The sequence below is a fragment of the Bufo gargarizans genome, chromosome 7 (genome assembly GCF_014858855.1).
Source record: "Bufo gargarizans isolate SCDJY-AF-19 chromosome 7, ASM1485885v1, whole genome shotgun sequence".
In the NCBI taxonomy this organism is placed as follows: domain Eukaryota; kingdom Metazoa; phylum Chordata; class Amphibia; order Anura; family Bufonidae; genus Bufo; species Bufo gargarizans.
In genome coordinates this window covers 129522943-129544667 of record NC_058086.1, presented here as the reverse complement: position 1 = coordinate 129544667, position 21725 = coordinate 129522943, and the positions used below count along the sequence as shown (strand labels likewise).

Sequence of the window (21725 nt, the reverse complement as noted above, 5' to 3'; positions counted from 1 at the left end):
GCGTCTCCTTCTCCCATGCTGTAGCGCTGGCCAATCGCAGCGCTCAGCTCATAGCCTGAGAGGCTTTTTTTTTTTTTCTCTCAGGCTATGAGCTGAGCACTGCGATTGGCCAGCGCTACAGCATGGGAGAATGAGACGCCAGCAGGTTCAACTGGGTGGAGCCTAACATATGAAGATACCGGCAGCTATTACGGGAGAACGGAGCGGCGCTCAGGTATAACAGTAAGTGCAGGGGGGTCCCTGGGCGCCGCTCTCCATGTCTGTATAGTTAGTTTAGATTTTTTTATTCTAGTGAAAGGTCCTCTTTAATGTTCTGCAGAGATCTAAGTTAGAGGGGGGAGCTGCTCTTCCTGATTTTTTTTTTTTTTTTTTCCCCTATATTACCTATATTACCTGGCTGGTCAGTTGAAATTCTTAACTCCTTGGATCTCAGCTTCAGAATTGCTGAACGCAGAATACTATCTTAGGGAATATTTACACGTCTTCCCAATGGCCTGTACTGGAAGAGCCCCGTTCCGTCCCCACACGCTTGCTCCCTATACATAGATTGGCTCATCGGGTATGGAGTGCTGCTAAGAATGCAGTCACTCAAAGACTTCCTATGATATTCCAATATGGGATAACCCCATGCTTACTCATTGGAGAGAATTAGAAGGGGTGAATCTATGGAAATCCCATGGGGTCCTCATCCTGCGAGACTTATATGTTGAGGGCACTCTGCGCCTTCTCACAGATGCAGGAGAAATTCGAGTTACCTTGGAATTTTTTCTTTAGCCATCTGCAGCTGAGGCACGCGCTAACGGCTCAATTTGGGGAAAGCGAACAAAACATTTCAAAATGCCCTCTAATAGGAATTATAAGATCACAGGGCCCGAGGGGTATCATTTCTGTGCTTTATACGCACCTGCTCAATAATCGAATGCTGTTGAACCCCCTCGCTATAGAGGGGAAGTGGAAAATCTCAATACCTTCTCTGACCGCTGATGACTGGAATGAAGCCTTGATGGCTCCGATGAAGGTCTCCCCGTCGATCAATAACAGGTTGATCCAGTTGTTTATGCTGCACAGAAGCTACCTCACGCCCACTAGACTGCACAAAATGGGCAGACTACCACACAATAGATGCCATAGATGCTTACAGGATGATGCTGACTTCTGGCACCTCATGTGGGATTGTATGTATTTAAAAGGCTTCTGGAGAGCAGTGATAGAGGTATTGACAACTATGGTCCCCTCTGCAGTACCGCTTTGTCCTAAGATTTGTGTTCTGGGTATACTAGATGAGGAGATTTGGGGACATCATCACAGGGTGTTCTTGAGTGAGGCTCTGTTCTTCGCTAGAAAAGCTATTGCCTTGAAATGGATGGCTGATAGGGCACCCACACTTGGCCAATGGAAATCATTGGTCAACCATGCTGTGAGTATGGAAAAAATTGTATTTATTCACAGGAAATGCCCACAAAAGTTCCATAAGGTATGGGGAGAGTGGTGTTCAGCTCCTTTAACTCTACATCATGCATGTACTCGGTGGCTGATATGGCTCGTGCTCCTGCTGTATAATAATATGCGGATCTCGTGCCCTGGAATGCCGCTCCATTATATCTGCTGATTACTTCTTCCTGATCGAGACTGGATCTCTCTTCATGTTGGATACAAGGTTGTAGAGATATTTCATGATGTCAATGTATCCACTGCGTGGGATTTAACCCTGCTTGATAATGCTGTAACTTGCCTTACTTGTTGAACTCCAATAAAATGAGTAAAAAAAAAAAATACTGGATTTTCTGATGATCATGAAAAAAATCACATGCAGATCTTGTGATAAACATTCACCAGTCACATAAGCTATTACTGCAGCTGTTTGTATATGTATATTGCAGTTTGTAGTGCAGCGAAGGTCCTTATACAGGGACCAAGCCCTTTGCGCAACATTTGATAATTACTCAGTGTGACCCTACTACAATATACTATAAAGCGTGAGCAGTGCATGAGGTAACTTTGTCTAAATGAAATGTCAGACATATCCTATTGTCCTTGACTCGTACCAGAGACTTTAATGCAGAATCTTGCCTTTTCAGGCCCAGATTTGGAGTTCAGCATGCATGATGGGACGATCAGAGACTTGGCTTTTATGGAAGGGCCAGAAAGCGGTGGTGCAATATTAATCAGTGCAGGAGCAGGAGACTGTAATATCTACACTACAGACTGCCAGCGTGGGCAGGGTCTTCATGCATTAAGCGGGCACACCGGTAAGCATAACTGTAGGGTCACATCAAGCTCAACAATCGTTTCAGGATCCTGTATTTTTTGCTTTAGAAGAAACGCTTTCTTTTCCCAAAAATGAGGGAAAATGTCATAAAGCAAATACTAAGCGCTTTCATTTTGTAAGCTCTCATTAGTTTGCATTAGGCGCTGTGCTCACTGCCCCCTGGTCTTCTTCTGGGCGCCCGCTGTGCTGTGTGCTGACTACGTATAGCTATAGGATGTAGTGCACATAGGCCTGCACTATGACCTGAGGCTGTGCAGCACAGCTCTGGCAGAAGACCAGGGAGCGGTGAGTGCAGGAAGAGCGCGCTGTCTGGAGCGGTAAGTTGTTTGTTTTACTCTCTGATCTGAGGTCTGATGAAGATTGGGGGTCTGATCTGAGGTCTGCTGAAAAATATATTTTCCTTCTCTAAAACCTACGTGCGTATTTATAAAGCGAAAATTACGGCATATCTGGTTGCAACATCACTTACATCATGGACCACTGTTTTTGACAACTACACATTGCCTCAAAGACTTTCTAATTTTGAACACCACACATACTTTGCATTCATACTTTTCCTCTAACCTGGTAACTAACATTTCTGACCTTGTGTGACAGGGCATATCTTGGCTCTTTACACTTGGAGCGGTTGGATGATTGCATCAGGATCTCAAGATAAGACTGTCAGATTTTGGGATCTGCGGGTTCCCAGCTGTGTTCGAGTGATTGGAACTACTTTCCATGGAACAGGTAAATTAGTGACGTGTAGTTATAGTTACTATACTATTGTAGTTTTGTTAGTTGCTGGTCTGTTACCCACTTCCTACCCCAGCAGACTGGTTGTTGAGGATTTAAAAATAAATTGCTAAAAGCAACAAATGTGGTAAAATGAAAAAAATACATACAAGCCTGGTCTTTGGTTTAAAAATAAATAAAAAAGTTACATAATGCTATGATCACGTTCAGATATAGCTAGTCAATACAGTCTTTCAAAACTCCATTCACACTTCATGGAAAAACATCAGCATAGATTTTTGGGTCAATTTAGAAATTGATATCTGCATTCCTCATAGGGGTAAGGATTTATTGCAGAATTGTGCCATGGATTTCACCCTTTCAAAATCCACAGCAGAATCTACAATGGAAACATTTTTCTAAATGTGAAAATAGGCTAATGGCATTCTTCTTCTTCTCCCCTTTGGGACACTTTCACATAGTCAGTATTTGGTCAGTGTTTCTCATCAGTATTTGTAAGCCAAGTGGCTGGCGTAAGATGCATCTAATTTATTAAGACAAAAAGCCTTTAAATTAGTCACATCTCTGAAATTATGGCATCAATATAGAGTACACCATCATTTGCGACTTTTTGATGCCACAATAGTGGTGGTAAAGTTTTGGTAAATGTCCCCCACTACTTTTTTTTTCTTTTTTTTTTTTTGCTGAGAAAAAAAAAAGTAAAAATGCTGCAAGCAGATGTTAAGAAATTATGAAATGGTACATGTAGTGTCTTTTTGGGTCCATTACTCTTACTGTCATTTTCCCATATCTATAGAGGAAAATGTATGTCAAATATGTGCAACCAAAAGATACACAAAAAACAGCGATTTTTTTATTTATTTATTTTTATTTATTTTTTTAATAACACATGAATTGCATGGAGCTTTGTGTTTAAATAATCCATAGTGCTTAGACACACACACAGTTGTAAGTAAACCTGTAATGTGTAACATATATGTTGTGGTGTTAAAGGGAACCTGTTGGGTTGAATGTGGTGTCTGAGCTGCAGGCAGCATGTATAAGATCAGGAGGAGCTCAGCAGATTAATATACAATTTTATGGGAAATTATTCAGTAAAACTTTTTCCTTTTTAATTCCTGCTAATTCTGGGCTATGATATCAAGGAGGCGGTCCTATCAGTGACTGATGGCTACCTCTGTCCACACAGTCAAAGAGGGAAGGCTGTCAATCTCTGATGGGACCGCCTCCTGGACTGCTGTCAATCTCTGATGGGACCGCCTCCTGGACTGCTGTCAATCTCTGATGGGACCGCCTCCTGGACTGCTGTCAATCTCTGATGGGACCGCCTCCTGGACTGCTGTCAATCTCTGATGGGACCGCCTCCTGGACTGCTGTCAATCTCTGATGGGACCGCCTCCTGGACTGCTGTCAATCTCTGATGGGACCGCCTCCTGGACTGCTGTCAATCTCTGATGGGACCGCCTCCTGGACTGCTGTCAATCTCTGATGGGACCGCCTCCTGGACTGCTGTCAATCTCTGATGGGACCGCCTCCTGGACTGCTGTCAATCTCTGATGGGACCGCCTCCTGGACTGCTGTCAATCTCTGATGGGACCGCCTCCTGGACTGCTGTCAATCTCTGATGGGACCGCCTCCTGGACTGCAGTCAATCTCTGATGGGACCGCCTCCTGGACTGCAGTCAATCTCTGATGGGACCGCCTCCTGGACTTCAAAGCTCAGAATGAGCAAGAATTTTAATATATAAATTTCAAGTTTTACCAAATCTTTCTCATAAACTATGTATCATGCTACCTGTAGGTTACACTGCATTTTCAAGATGACAGTTTCCTTTTAAGGCAGTCTTACTTGTGTATGCAGAAACATAGTTAACTTAACGGGGGATAAGCATCGATCATCAGAAGGAGTAAGGGTACTTTAACACTAGCGGCAAGGGACTCTGGCAGGCTGTTCCGGCGGGTGAACACGTGCCCCCGGACTACCGCTGCTGCCCCATTTACATGTCATACTTTTATTCCGGCCGCCTCTTGGCATGTTTTCCGTGCTGCCGCCGGAACTCTGGACCGCCCCCATTATAGTCAATGGGGCCGGAGCAGTAGTTCGGGGGCAGGTGTGCACTAGCTGCAGCATGGATCCGACAGGCTGTTCACCCGCTGGAACAGCCTGCCGGAGTTCCTTGCAGCTAGGGTGTACTTTCACACTAGCGTTATTCTTTTCCGGCATTGAGTTCCGTCCTAGGGGCTCAATACCGGAAAATAACTGATTAGTGTTATCCTAATGCATTCTGAATGGAGAGGAATCCATTCGGGATGCATCAGGATGTCTTCAGTTCAGTCTTTTTTACTTTTAAGGACGGAGATAATACTGCAGCATGCTGCGGTTTTATCTCCATCCAAAATTCCGGAACATATGCCGGATCCGGCATTTTTTTCCCATTGGAATGCATTAATGCCGGATACGGCCCCAAGTGTTGCGGCAAAACGGATCCGGCATTGCGGTCTGCGCATGCTCAGACTGCAAAAAATGTGAAAAAAAATAAATAAATGCCGGATCCATTTTTCCGGATGACACCAGAGAGACGCATCCGGCATTTCAATGCATTGGTCACATGGATCCGGATGGTGATCTGGCCTGTTTCCGGCATGAGTGCCAGGATTCAGCTGAAGAAAAACCAGTGTAGTTAATGGGCTTCAGTGGGGAAAGGCAGCACCTGGCTCTATAAAACTAAAACTAGCCTTAAATGCAGGAATCGTAAGAATGGAGTTCCCGATTACACATTCCTGGAGCATGGTGTGCCAGAAATGAAATCAGTTCCAAAGTTTTAAATGGATTTATAACACATTTAGATTTTATCTTCACTCCTTCTGTTAGATCAATGCTTATCCCTCTCGGTTTTGAAGAAATCCTAACCTCCGCAGTGCGGAGAATGTCTGCAGATAATGTTATCCTGGAAATATCAAATTGCATGACACAAAACTCAATTCCAAATTCATCTTTTGTGATCTGTAATTTTTAGTTTCTATAGTGTCTTTTAACTGCTTTTATGTTATTTAACTGAACTATTGTTGTTTCCTCTTCATTCAGGCAGTGCAGTGGCCTCAGTGGCAGTGGATCCTAGTGGAAGGCTGCTTGCCACAGGCCAGGAGGATTCTAGTTGTATGCTGTATGACATCAGAGGAGGTCGAATGGTACAGAGTTATCACCCACACACCAGTGATGTGCGGTCTGTCCGATTCTCCCCGGGAGCACACTACCTGCTCACTGGTTCTTATGACATGAAGGTTAAAGTCACAGATCTACAAGGTACATTGCTTATTACTGAAGTGTAGACTGAGCTAAAGTGTTGCTCTTTGGCTGAAAATTAAATCCCTGGCAGTGGATCTGCTAAGGAAAAACGGAAAGGGATCCCGCAATCAGAACTTACACATTGTGTTATAGTGAGTGCAGAGCCTGAGGAACAATACATGATGTAGAGTAGGGATCAGGAATAAAACGGACTTTCTCGCTCGTATCATTGAGGAACACAGGACCGTGGGTATAGCTGCTCCTGCCACTAGGAGGTGACACTAGACTAAAAAGTGTTAGCTCCTGCTGCCGGCTATACCCTTTCCAGCCTGGAGAGAGCATTCAGTTTTTAGCTTAGTGTTGTAGGAGGCAGACCTCCCTGAATTGCAGGGTCAATTCAGCAGTTTTTTTTTTCCTCTACAGGGGGAACAAGGGTCACCTAGTCTCCCTGTTCCCCGGGGAGCATGGCCAGGGTCGGTTTCCCTCCCCGCCCAGATCCCCCAAGAAGACAAAGGAGGACCAGGTGGGTCCTGTTTCCCTGCTTCCCTCCAGCCAGGGGGTCACCTGGATCCAGCAGACCCTCCCTCCTCTCCAGCCTCCTGCCACTTCGGTGCCAGCGGCTGAGGAGGTGACGCCACTGCTCCACCAAGGGAGGGCGAACAGAAGAGGAATAAGATGGGGTGAGTAGTCGGGAATTGGTGAGTATTCCATTACCCATTTCCCCTCCCCTGGGTCTCCTGCTCCTCCTTCTCCCTTCCCCAGGCCAACAGCTTGGTCCCTGATCCAGGGATCCTGAGGAGGAACTCCCAGCAAGGGGTGGCTCACTGTTCATTATTCCTGAGGGCTCCCCTTCTGGCCGGCCCGCCCTGACACGCCGTTTCGGCCAGCATCCCGCACCTTAAATCTAGGCCCCGGCTCCAGTTCAGGCTTACCCTCATTTTGCGCCTTGCGGCCCGCTTCATTCCCGTGTCATGTCGAGCCTCTGGCGCATGGGCCCTCTAGTAGGCGGTTTGTGCGTCTTCTGGTCTGCCTCCGGGTACCGGCCGGCCGGCCTGGATTACTAATTTGGGCTCCGGCTTCTGGGGCCTACTAGGCCGCAGTTATCCAGGCCCCTCCCCCTGCATTTAATGGGCGGGGCGCTAACTGCCGAATGCAACTGGGGGAGAAGCTTCATCCTCTTCCCGCGCTGGCTCCTGCTCTCCTTGTCTCACTCCAGCAGGACGCTTCCACTGGGGGACATCAGGACCTGGGATCACCTGCCTCTTCAGTCTCTGGTAGGACAGTATTTATTCTCCCTCCAGCCCTGAGACCATCTCTTAGTCTGCAAGAGAGTCGGCCATGTGCAAACTCACGAGCGACACCCACCCGCCATCAGCCACCACCCACTACGCATGCACAAAATGCAAACTCAAGTTCCCCCATGGCCAGCCGGACTCTGTGTACTGCATGCCGCGCGCCCAGACTAGTCCTAGCTCTCCTGCCTGAGCAGCCGCATTGCCCCCCTGACTGCATGGAACCGTATTAGGCCCGTGCCCTGTCCCGGGCAGCGGAGGACTTATCAACAATTTCCCAATCCACCCTTTCCCTGACGGGCCGATTGGTTGACCAGTCCCCCCTGCGCAACACGTGCCTTCCTCAGGAGACCAACCCAGGGGCAGACCTTCACACAAGCGGGCCAGAACAGGACATTGTTCCTCTTCTGACGCCTGGGTGTCTCCACCAACCCACCTCAGGTCACGCTCGGACGCGTCCTCCCTCCCATGTGAGGCCCTGTCTGAAGGGGAGATACTTGATTCGGACTCTGATATTGATCCGGAATAATCTTCTAATATTGTTTCCATGGAGGACAGCCTGGTTGCGGCTGTCTGCGACACCTTCCAGGTTTAGGATGACATGATGAAGTAGAGCAGTGTTCCTCCTCAGTGACTTGGGAGACGCACGTTGCTCTCAAACCCCCTGTAAATGGCCTTCAGCTGTTAGTAGCGGCACTAGGCTACGGAGGTTAAAACATTACTAGATCTTGGTACCATAGTCAAAACTATAACGGGGGTTAAAATGGATATCTGTTAATTAATATTGATGACCTATCCTCAGGATAAGTAAAATAAATGTGTTCAGGAGCAGCAACACGTGCGGCGTCTGGAGAGCACAAAATGGTGATAGCGCAACAGCTGAGCAGAAGATCGCAGATCCAAAGCGGTCCAATGGCATGTAGTAGAAATGGAAGGCCACAGCAGCGTCTCACCAAAAAGCTTCTTTATTTAGGAACACTCCTCATAACAGGTCATACAGAGCAGTTTGCAGCAACGTTTCGGCTAAGCATAGCCTTTGTCAAGCATATTAATCAGTTAAAACCACAGCCTATAAATAGCACATAGTAAATCCGCCCACACCGCTAAGCAACCAATAAGATTAAAGATTTATATATAATACACCTGTATAGGTAATCAACATACTCAAACACATGAACCAGCTGTCACAGAACATACCCACTTGAGGCCATTACCCAGAGAATTTCTCCATCCATCTAGCGTCCCATGGCCGGTAATGCGCATGTCCGCTTACGTCATCACATGCGCGACTGCTAGGCAGCGCACGTGTGACGTACCCAGATGAATCCAAACACAAAGTCCACGCTGGGCAGCATACATCATCAGGCGGCGGCCGACAAACGTCACAAGACCACTCCCACCTGGCATTCCAGAGTGGAGTATGCATGAGGGTTAAAGTGGGACTGTGCATAGGAGGCGATCGCACCACGTCAACGAACACGCCACCACTAGGCAGCATGCCTATGTCGCACCTAGATAAATCCAAACGCATAGTCCAAACTGAGCCGCATATATCATCAGGCGGTGGTCGGCAAGCGTCACGAGACCACTCCCACCTGGCGCTCCAGGGTAACCTCGTTCCAAGAAACGCGTGCACATTGTGTCAATCCTCTGCGCACATGTGTCCTGGTCCGAAACAATTCGCTTTACCCTTAAAAGTTGACTCCAAGGGAGGGAGTCGAGCATTCTGTGTGGATGATAGCTATCATGCATTAGTAAGGTATTGCGGTCAGTCACTAATGTGATTGTACACTTAGTGAGAACGCTGGTTGTGATTGACACCCAGTGGCTCTTACCTTTCCAGTATGTCTTTTTATACCCCTTTTGTGCATACATGCCCTATATATCCCTTTATTCTATCTTGGCGTCAGTGGTGCAGATGATGCGCTTTGATATGCTCTATTACTGTGCTCTCCAAGGAGCGTTGTTTGCACGCTGTTATATGTTATAGTGGTGCGATTGCCCTTTGTACACGCCCCCATTTTTGATCCTCATGCATATTCCAATCTGGAGCGCCAGGTGGGAGTGGTCTCGTGACGCTTGCCGACCACCGCCTGATGATATATGCGGCTCAGTTTGGACTATGCGTTTGGATTTATCTAGGTGCGACATAGGCATGCTGCCTAGTGGTGGCGTGTTCGTTGACGTGGTGCGATCGCCTCCTATGCACAGTCCCACTTTAACCCTCATGCATACTCCACTCTGGAATGCCAGGTGGGAGTGGTCTTGTGACGTTTGTCGGCCGCCGCCTGATGATGTATGCTGCCCAGCGTGGACTTTGTGTTTGGATTCATCTGGGTACGTCACACGTGCGCTGCCTAGCAGTCGCGCATGTGATGACGTAAGCGGACATGCGCATTACCGGCCATGGGACGCTAGATGGGTGGAGAAATTCTCTGGGTAATGGCCTCAAGTGGGTATGTTCTGTGACAGCTGGTTCATGTGTTTGAGTATGTTGATTACCTATACAGGTGTATTATATATAAATCTTTAATCTTATTGGTTGCTTAGCGGTGTGGGCGGATTTACTATGTGCTATTTATAGGCTGTGGTTTTAACTGATTAATATGCTTGATAAAGGCTATGCTTAGCCGAAACGTTGCTGCAAACTGCTCTGTATGACCTGTTATGAGGAGTGTTCCTAAATAAAGAAGCTTTTTGGTGAGACGCTGCTGTGGCCTTCCATTTCTACTACTATCCTCAGGATAAGTCATTGATATCAGATCTGCTGGGGTCCGACACCCGGCTGCCTGATCCACTGTTGGAGACTAGTGCTCCAGGAGCACCACAGCCTCTTCCTGGGCCATGTGACATCACTAAACATCGGTCACATGGTCTAGTTGCATCTCAGCCCCATAGAAGTGAATGGAGCTGAGCTGCAAAACCAAGCACAGCTGCTGTACTATGTACGATGCTGTGCATGGAGAGCTGCTGGGTCCTCATTATCCATTCCTGGATAACCCCTTACACACTGTCACCTCTATAATACAATATTCATACTAGCATACAGTATGTTGGCAGCCAAGAGAGATCAGATATTATTAAAGCCCCTTTGACATAAGTATCAGAGCATTTCATGCTTCGATGCTCTCCCTTGCCCTGCGATGTATCGTGCAGGGGAAGGGCCATTTTTTTTTTTCCCCTTTTTTTTTTTTACACTGCTAGGCGGAGGCTTCTGATTCTCATGCTAATGCATTGGAGTATGAAAAAATGGTGGCTTGTTATAGTTCCCTATGTGAACTATTAAAAAGTGTAAGAACAGAATAAATGTTTTTTAAAATATAAAAAATATATAAAAATTACCCCCCTTTCCCCAAAATTAAAATAATAGTACATAAATAATTTTAAAAAATTAACAAAAAATTTAAAAAAAAGTTATGGCTTTGGCTGGGCTGGCATTACAAAATGAAAACTAAAAAATGTAAAATCACCTGCCTTTTAAAAGCAATAAAAACCACAGCAAAAAAACATAGCACCAGATCAAACTTGTGTAAAGAACAACTGGCTTGGATACCCATAGCAACCATTCAGATTCCACTTTTCATTTTTCACAGCTCCATTGGAAAATTAAAGGTGGCATCTGCTATGGGCAACTAAACCAGTTCTACTTTTACACCAGTTTGATAAATGACCGCATATGTAACTATCTAACAGACCTTTATAATTTTTTGTACTTGCCTCTTATTTTCCCCGGCATGCGACTGCTGCTGTGGTCACCTGGTGTGCTGTACAAGCATCAGCACTTAGCGCTGTCATGATGCCATAATACTGGACTACCGGGGCACTAGCACTGTTTTTGCTTTTTTAGTTGGATAACCCTTGGTAAATATACCACACCAATAATCTGGCCATCTCATACTCTATACATTTTATCTGATTATAGTTTCCTTTTATTCAGGGAAAATTGTAGCAGAAAAAAAATCTGTGCGGTTCCTGTTTGCTGTTACAGTATCCATGAGTTATTTTCCCCACCCCATGAACTGTCAGCTAACGTGCTCTCTCTGCTCACTGTGCAGGTGTCTATAGTCAGGTGCAGAGTCATGACATGCTAAGCTCCGCTCAGGGTAGGAAGGTTTTTGTTTTTTTTATGGCTGAAAATGATGTCATCATTCTAATTTATGCAATAGTTTGTATTCTTTTCTTACAAGCACCTCTATTTGAATTTATACTTTTATTGTATCCTCTCTGACGTGTCTGACATCTACCTGGGCAAATTATGTTTTATTTGCCCCCACATGTAGTAGCTAGAATACCAGATTCTTATAAAAAAAAAAAATATTAAAAAAATGTCAGAGTTAACCATGTAGTGACAACAGGTGGAAGGGAGGGTAGCATTGGTGTTACGTTTTATATTCTGCATGCTGGTGGTTAATAAAACACTGTGTTTGTATTCCCTGCAACCTTTATTTTCCTAGTAGATTAGAATTGGTCTCTGCCCAAAGTGGGGTGCTAACCTCTCTTCTAGAAAGAGACTTGTAGTAAGATTGTGTGCAAATTCATCTTTTGGTTCAGAAGTATGCTACGTGCCAAACCCAAAAAAAACTGTTAATTTCCAAATTTGGGAACTATGGGGCTCATTGAGACACTGTAATCACAGAGACAACAAGAGGGACTACAATCAGCTCCAAACAACATAGTACTGCCGAGCATCCATTGCGTCCTTCAGTACTAAAAGCAGTACATGTCCTTTTATAACGTATAAAATTTCTATCAAAATACACACACTACTTTTAAATGTGATTTGAGAATGAGAGAGGTTTTCCACTACGCCCCATGACAACACCTGCAATAAAGGAAGTGCTGACATGGGCTCAAGGGAAACCAATTTCTGGTAAGTGTAATCTCCATATTTCCACTTGTGCCCCATGACAGCACCCCCTTTAGCATAGGTGTTGTCATAGGCTCATAGAAAACCGATTTGCGGTAAGATTAATCTCTTTATTTCCACAAGTCCCTATGACAGCAGCTCCTTTATCACAAGTGTTGTCATGGGCTCACAGAACACTGATTACCAGTAAGTGTAATCTCCATATTTCCACCGCACCCCATGACGGCACCCTTTTTAGCATAGGTGTTGTCATGGAAAACCAATTTGTGGTAACAGTAATCTTTCTTTATTTCCACTATGCCCCATGACAGCAGCTCCTTTATCACAGGTGTTGTCATGGGCTCACAAAAAAACGATTATCGGTAAATTGAATCTCTGAATTTCCTCTACACACATCACAGTACCTGCTTTATTACAGGTGTTGTCATGGCTCAAGAAACATTGATTACCAGTAAGTGTAATTGCTATTTTTCCACTGAGCCCCATGACGGCACCGCCTTTATTACAAGTGTTGTCATTGGCTCACGGAACACCGATTAACAGTTAGTGTAAAAAAAGATCACAATGCTAGCTCTAGGAAAATGGGAAAAAGATCTAGGATCCCTTACAGAAGAAAATTGGAAAGATGCCCTTAGAAACTATGCTACAATCTCCGATAGGGGCTCTCATAAGATCTCACAATTTTTTATAGTGCACAGATTACATCGATCTCCATGGATGTTGAAAAGAATGGGTGTGAAAGCAACAGATAAGTGTCCAAAATGTGGGGAGGAGAGAGCAGATTTAATACACTGTTTCTGGAGATGTCCCAAGCTCCATAGATATTGGACAGAAATAATGGAAATCATATTTTTGCTCCTGAAAGTCCGGCTGCCCAATGATCCAATAATTGGTATTCTAGGGGCAACTGAACATTTGAAACTAAATAAAAAAAACACGACTGGTCTTGAATAAAGTACTGTTTCAGGCCAGACTGCTCATACTTAGGCAATGGATAAAAGTAGATTTACCGACAGTGGGACAATGGAGAAAAATGGTAGACAATTTAATTAAAGAAGAACGAGTGATGGAGAACTATATAAAAAGGTCAATAAATCTCGACCAAGTGTGGGAAAAGTGGTTACTTTAATGTTGGATTTTATTTATTTTTATTTTTTTTTTTTTTTTTTTTTTTGTTTCTCTTACGTCCCCACGTGGAGGGGGGGGGGGTGCAGGATGGGAAACGGGAGAAGATAGGGAAAGAAAAAGGAACTGTATTTATTAATTAGGACTGGTGGATCTTTGTTTATCTGATTTTTGTTGATTTGTTCCTTGTGTGAAATTCAAATAAAGACTAATTTAAAACAAAAAAAAAAACAGTTAGTGTAAGCCCAAGACTCTCATGGCACGAGAAAAACATATTGATGTTAGTATGAGTGGTATTTTAGGCTCTTCCTGATTAAGATGGTCTTGTATTCTTACATGCAACTATAATGAATTCTGTGAAGGACATTTGGTAAAACCACTCTGCAATTTTTATTTCTCTTCAGGTGATCTTACAAAACCTCTTCCAATCATTGACGTTGGTGAGCACAAGGACAAGGTGATCCAGTGCCGGTGGCATACACAAGATCTCTCCTTCTTGTCATCATCTGCGGACAGAACTGTATCCCTGTGGGCTTACAATGCTTAACCAGAGACTTCACAAGTTAGGTCGACTTTCACTAGGAGGCTGATTTGACTTTTTCCGATCTGGCCTCCATTATCTTGGTTTTACAGCTGAACCTCTAAGCTGCCAGAGAGGTTAGTTACTGAACGACTGCAACCAAAAATCTAGAATAAAATCATAGCTACATCATGCTGTAGTAGTGCAGATGAAAGGCGGTAACGCGAGGTAAAGGAGGCTGTCACCAGCCTCGGGTCAGTCGTAGATAAAGATCATCTAAGATATACATATGTGTATAGGATTTTTTTCTTTTCCTGCTTTATCAGTATGTGAGTGGGATTTTTTTTGTTTGTAAGAGCACGCATCTCTGCAGAACAAAATTGCATTCTTAGCTTACGCTAAAATGAGCAGTAGCACTTTGAAATGGCGAACACAGCAGGACAGTTTGACCACACTCAAGTCTGTGGACACTTTTATTTGACAACTGCACCTTAATATACACATTACTACCCAAGAGATCGGTGTAAGTAATAGCAGAATGTGCCAATATGATCTGGAATTCATTAAATTAAAGGGGTTGTCTTGGGGCGGGGGGGGGATCCATTTTTTTAAAGGGCCAGAATAGGCTTAGAATAAATATTGGTGACCTCCCCGATTCGCTGTTTTCCCGGTGTTGCTTCTGTCCCTGACTCTCTACTTGCTGGTCCTGGCAGAGGTTGGTCACTGCTGTGGGTGGTGACTGGTAGTAGGGAGCAGCGTCAGAACATCAGCAGGGGACCAGTGAAATTACTCTTTAAAATTAAAAATGCTACCCCCTGTACAACCACTTTGAATATGATGGCTACCAAAGACCTATAAAGTTTACACTGCAGATTTATCTAGTTTTCTTAGTTACATGCTGTTAAAGTAGATTCTCTGTAAGGTATACATGTGATGAAAAAGCAGACTGATTCTGAAAGGTTAGGAATCCCCTAAATCTCTATATGGCCCTCTCTTTTGCAGGAAGAATTTGGTGCAGAATCCGGCTTCCCTTGTTTTTAATGGGAGGCCGTTTACAGCTGCAACTGCACCAAGAATGGACATGTTTGTTTTTGGCGCATTTGTGGTAATAAGCCGCAGCCTCTCATTGTATTGGAAGGCTTACTCTGCGCGGCTAGCGGCGGCTTTTTGGCAAGGAATCTGCCAAATTCCACTGTCCATTGTCATCCCCTTGGGGTCCATTCACACATCCGCAAAATGAGTCTGCATCCGTTCCGCAATTTTGCGGAACAAGTGTGGACCCATTCATTTTCAATGAAGCTGGAATGTGCTGTCCGCATTCTTGTCTGCGGACAAGAAAATGAATTTTATATTAGAGTGTCGGCGATGTGCGGTTCGCCGGTGTCCGTGTTTTGTGGATCCGCAAAACACATACGGACGTCGAAATGGACCCTTATCAGAACTATTATTTACCAGGTGGTAGCTTTAGCAGTGCCAGAGCAGATGAACAAAATGTGATGGGTACACCCAAAGATCAAATGTCATTGTAGAAATGCGTTTTAGGGTAGGACCACATGCAAATTCACAGCAGATTTTACCCCTGCCACATTGAAAGGGGTCAGTTCCCAAATCTGCACCATAGGTCACTTTCAGCTGGAAGTTTCTACAGCATGTGGATCCAGCACATACCTGCTGCTGCATGTCACTGGATTTCACCTGCACCAATCCCAGAGTAACAACCATAGCAATTTTGTCCCATGTGGACTTACCCTAAGGCCTCATGCACACAGCCGTGTTCCGCGGCCGAGAGCGGACTGTGGAAACCAATGACGCCGTGCGCTCATGCCGTCAGGAGGAATCCCGGCCGGGTTTCCACGGTCTGCTCTCGGCTGCGGAACACGGCCGTGTGCATGAGGCCTTAGGCTGATATGTTTCCATAGTGAGCAGAAAACTTAAAGGAGGTTTCTGGTTTTATAGTTAAGCTTATAAAAAATGTAACTATCCATTATACTTTGTATTACAGTCCACCCTGATTGATGTGCTGTTCAACCAGTTCCCCAACAGCGGGAGTAAAAAAAAATAATTTCAGAGACTTTTCTGCTGATGACCTATCCTCTGGATAGGTCATCAGTATCTTATTGGTGGGGGTCTGACTCCCAAGACCCTCGCCGGTCAACTGTTTGAGAAGGCACCGGTGCTCACAGTAGCGCCATGGCCTTCTGGCTCACCAAGCATAGCGGCGTACATTGTATAGTGGCTGTGCTTGGTATTGTGCTCAGCCCCATTCACTTCAGTGGGGCTGAGCTGCACCTCCTAGGTCATGTGCCCAATGAACATGACATCACATGGCCTAGGGAAAGGTGTGAGATGGCTGCAAAAGCTGGTGCCTTCTCAAACAGCTGATTGGTGGGGGTCCCAGGTGTCGGAAATTTAGAAAAACCCTTTTAAGAAATAACGTCAAACTGAAATGCAAAGTATATTAGAAAGTTGCATAATGTTAAACATGTATAATAATTAGGCTTTATTTACATAACGCACCCTACAGGTCATCTCTACTGTGAAAGTGGAGATCAGAATACCATCTGTAAAGATTGCTGGGGGTCCCAGTGGCCAGATCCCCTCTAATTTCACAACACGGCATGCCTAGATCACTATAGTGTGATTTTTCATCAGTTTTAATCAGTCCAAATACATAACAACATGTAGCTCCTTATGAACGTGTGGTTGGGACTCTCTTCTACCACCCGTAGTGAAACACGTGGGCACTGTTATTAGCACCCTGCTCTTTACTTTTCACCTCACAAAGAACAGACTTTTCCATCTTCCATTTGTAGAATGTATTGGGCCTCATTCACATTCACAGGTTGCCACCAGGGGCAGCACAACAGTATATTTTTTTTGCTTCAGTAGTTATGTTGTAGTTCTCTGCATTCCAGTGCTGCCAAGTGTGAATGAGGCCTTGATGTACCATGTAATTTGCTACAGTAGACAGAGGTGCCTTTTGGAATGAATATGGTTTTTAAAATTTTGTTCCCACTTTGCAGCGGAAAAAAATAACCTTTTTTAAACTTTGCTTTATGGATGAAAATGACTGCACCCAAGAACCAGAGATGTTACCCAGAGCACCCAATGGAATTTCCACCTCTATCCTTAGTGATTGCTTTGGGCAACACCTCTTGTCCTTGTTAGAACCAGTGGCCCTATGGATCAGAGTTTTGTTTGGGATCTGCAACTACTTTCTCCATGAGGTTCCATTATGCAGTTTTCCATAGTAGTAGTTCTAATGCAGTATTCTAGTACTCCTCATTAATGGGGTTGTGCCACCATCCCATGTATAGTTAATTATATAGAACACAGCAGTGTTTCTGCTTCAGGCTCTGTGCAATACCAATCAGAAGGCTCTCACTTTAAAGGGGTTGTCCCATTACAACAATGTATCCCATATCTACAGGATAAGAGATAAGTGTCTGATTGGCAGGGGCCTGACCACTGGGGTACCAGCGGGTCACTGGAAATGGGCCCATGTTCACCCGTTTGAATGGAGCAGCGGACACACATACACTGCTGCTTCATTCAGCTCTATGGAGCTCCTGGAGATTTCCAAGCACTTGTACACAGCTATCTCCAGCAGTCTCATAGAGTTGAACGGACCGGCAGCAAACCTAGTGTCCTCCACTTCATTCAAAAGGGGGAACACAGGCGCCCGTTCTAGTGATTTTGGCCCAGCAATAGATCCCCTTCCAATCGGGCACAATTTTTATATCCTGTTTAGGGAATACATTGTTGTAATGGGACAACCCCTAAAGAAGATCTGTCATGACTTTTACAAATGAAAAACAATTGTCACCCCGACCACCACCTTTCTTTAAACCTAGCCCCCGTTAGTTAAGTTTCCCTATATGCTAATTGAGTGTGGTTTATCAATGGAGCTGCAACCACATCTCCTCTTTCAAGTTGGAGTCTTCTGCATCTCTCTGATACTGTCCAGTAATCGTGGACCGAGTCAATGGCCGGGCCCTATACCACACAAGTCCTCTTTAACTGCAGCACATGAACTGGATGGTTCCACACACAGCACATGCTTGGGAACCCGATCTGAAGCTCATTTATAGATGCATAAAATAGGTACCACTCTGAACACAAGGGGGCAGCATCTTCCATCATTGATTTAAAGGGAACCTGTCACCATGAAAATGCAGTTTAATCTGCCAGAGCATGTCTAGAAGCAGGAGGAGCTGAGCAGATTGATATATAGTCTTATAGGGAAAAAATCCAGCAAAACTTGTAATTTATTCATTTACATTCTTGTGTATTCTGGACTTTGAGGTAAAGGAGGCGTTCCTATCAGTGATGACAACCTTCCCTCTGACAGTGTATACAGAGAGAGCTGTCAATCACTGATAGGTAGGACCGCCTCCTGGACTTCAGTCACTGACGGGACCGCCTCCTGGACTTCAGTCACTGACGGGACCGCCTCCTGGACTTCAGTCACTGACGGGACTGCCACCTTGACTTAAAAGCCCAGAATGAGCAGGAATGTAAATTAATGAAATACAAGTTATACTTTTCCCACAAGACAATACATCTGTTCAGCTCATCCTGACAGCATACTGTCTGTAGATTGCACCGCATTTTAAATATGGCAGGTTACTTTTAAAATACAATGTTCTATAGTATAGAAGGGGTATTCTAGTTTTCATTTGTTTTTATAATAGGAAATTATACAACTTTCAAATATACATGTATTTAAAATTTTGCCTTTCTTATACCAGGATGTTGACCCCTATCTGCACAGAAGAATGGTATAGTCCATGAGTCAGTCAGTCCTGTGTAATACATCCATGGCTTAACTGAAACATGGCATCAGTCATGTGACACCCCAATGACATTCAGTAGGCAACAGTGTTAAATGACATACATGCGCTGGGTCAGCACACAGGACACTTCCATGGGGTAACTAGATGAGACTAATGGTGGAAACCATTGTGACTATCACAGCAACTAGTTCACTGTATATGTTTATGTAGCTGCCTGTTTCCAGGTGATAGGTAAAATGGCTGCCTGTCTCTAGGTGATGATGGCATGTTGTTAATAAAGATAACTATATGAAAAAACAACAAATGCAGCACTTACTGAGGAGACTGGTAGAACAATGTTAGGTGTGCTTCTACACTGACAGATATGAAGAGATACTGCTGCAGGTAGTAGTAATGTATATACTGTATACATATGTGCTGCATCTCAATAAACTACTATTCACCTGTTGGATATCTAGACAAGTCACATGACAGGATTGAGGGACACATGACTGACGCCGTCTTTAGTCCTATTCAGATCTCCTATGGATGGATTTTGCAGGAATAAAAAGGGTCTTACCAGAGACGAGCCATTGTGCAAATATAATAAGTCTGTGAGAATATTTTAAACGTACATCAGAAAATTGTATAACTGCCTATAAGCTAAACAAATAAGTGTAATCATGAAAACCAGAATACCTTGTTAACTATTAATGAGACTAGCGTTGAACATTTGGCGTGTGAATATCCTCTAAATGATATTGGAAAAAGTAAGAGAAAATTGTCTTAAAATCTGAAAGTGCAGTTTATACCTTTTAGCTGTATGGTCACTGCTGGGATGCTTGTACAGTGCTGCTTGCAGCTCACTAGCCTGCCTCCTTCTAGTCTGGGCCTTCAGAAGTCACTTCGCTGTGTCGTCATTGAGGTGTCCACATGTGAACAAACTCGCCACCCCTATACAATGCAAATCGAGGCGCTCAACACTACTATACCGTGCTGTATGCTGAACTGTATTGTAGGTGAAATGCTGCTAGAATTATCCAGTGTTGATCTTGATGTTTTCCCCGTTTTTATACATATACAGTAATAATAGGCAATGTAAACCAGAATTCCCTGTGTACCCTCTGCTTCAGTGGCCAGTAAGACATCTCGGCGGCAGTGATGGAGCTTGTGATCTCACTTGGAGCCCACTAGGTGCCAGAAAGGGAATATCATGTACGTGACTGCATGGCACATGAGCATGAGAACCGTTTCCTATGTTCTTCAGAGTAACAACCAACCTGGATATTAAGTCTTGCACTTGCGTATTGTTTTCACTATTTTTCTATCATACTGGTAGAAATAGAGCTTCAATGTTGTATCCTCTAATGTAAATGCTAATATTTCTGGATTCTGTTAATACTGTATATTTTTATTTTTGTTAAATTAAAAAACAAAAAACCTAAGCCAGATTTAGGAAAGTTTTATTTATTTGATATGAAGTGGAATTATTATTTTGTTCTTTTAACATACTAAACTCTGTGCACTGTACGTGTCTATTTTATACCTATTGTTTAATGTGGCGATGTTTACTATGGAAGTGTACCCGTTCTGCAATATGAATAAAGAGATCCAAGATTCATCATTTCAGCTACTGGTTCAACTGTGCAAATATTTTGACTGGGTGGATGAATGTGCACACAGTGGTTACCAGGGTAGGGCTGGGAAACTAGCCCTCTATAGGGATGCACTGGCCTGGATGTACAGTATACATGCTAGACAGGATTTGTGTGCAAATGCCAAAGTTTGCTTTGCTTTTTTATAACATGCAAGTTTTATAAACTTGACGATGTGAGACTTCTTCTATGAGCAGACAAAAGTTGGAGGTGTTTCAGTTGTGTGATGTGAAGCCCCTCTGTGTTCTGACTGGTAAATGTGGGCAAGTTATGAATGGTATATCCACAAAAAAAATACCCTATCTGGGTATAGACATATTTACATAATGGACCACAATGACCTTACGGACAGAATGCAAACTTGTCCCAGACAATTATTCATTATTTAATAAAAGACATATCAAGTGAGCCAAACAGAAAAGGAATAAAAAATAAACTGTCTCCTGTCTCAGCGGCTGGCATGTGTGTGTTTGATTGCTCTTGACACCAGTAGGGATGTGCACTCTCCCCACCTGTCAATCACTGACTTATGGTGGAAAAGGATGAGATCTGCACACCCTTGGCGGTGGGTGCCGTAGAGGACGTATGCCAATCTATTTCAAAGGAGAAATCCACGGTGCACCAATTGTTTTCTTTTTCAGAAGATGCTTTTAATACATAACGTTTAATTTTCCATCATTTTGTTCCATCCAGAGAAAGTGTCAATGTAACCGGCCATAAAAGAAACCCCAATGTTTCGGTCAGGTAATGGCCTTTATAAAGGGATCTGTGGCCTCAGTTGGACATGTGTGCTCTGGAAGCGCTAGAGCACACATGTCCGCTTCCAGAGAACATATGTCCAACTGAGGCCACAGATCCCTTGATAAAGGTCATTACCTATCCGAAATGTTGGGGTTTCTTTTCTGGCCGGTTACATTGACACTTTCTCTGGATGGAACAAAATCATGTAAAATAAAACGTTATGTATTAAAAGCATCTTCTGAAAAGAAAACAATTGGTGCACCGTGGATTTCTCCTTTGAATCACTGACTTATGGCATATCACTTGTTACCAGTTGCAACGCTGGCTATTGAAAGTGACTGTTCCTACACTTAGTTATTATTTGGTGCATCACTACCACTAATGAGACTGAAAGGAACACTGATTTTAGCTCAGAGAGACAGGCTGGCAGTAGATCTAAAACCTAAGAACTGCCCCCGAC

At 44.1% G+C, this 21725-nt stretch overlaps 1 protein-coding gene across 2 annotated transcripts in view; it reads left to right on the top strand.

The window, feature by feature from the left end:
- Window positions 1-20491, top strand: part of WDR47 (WD repeat domain 47) — an 86047-nt gene extending 65556 nt beyond the window's left edge. For both annotated transcript variants that reach the window (XM_044300954.1, XM_044300953.1), the window contains exons 12-15: window positions 2079-2249; window positions 2867-2998; window positions 6090-6308; window positions 13979-20491. In XM_044300954.1, the coding sequence (XP_044156889.1) occupies window positions 2079-2249; window positions 2867-2998; window positions 6090-6308; window positions 13979-14121 (665 nt within the window). In that variant the 3' untranslated portion in view covers window positions 14122-20491. The remainder of the gene's footprint in view (window positions 1-2078; window positions 2250-2866; window positions 2999-6089; window positions 6309-13978) is intronic.
- The last annotated feature ends 1234 nt before the right edge of the window (window positions 20492-21725 follow it).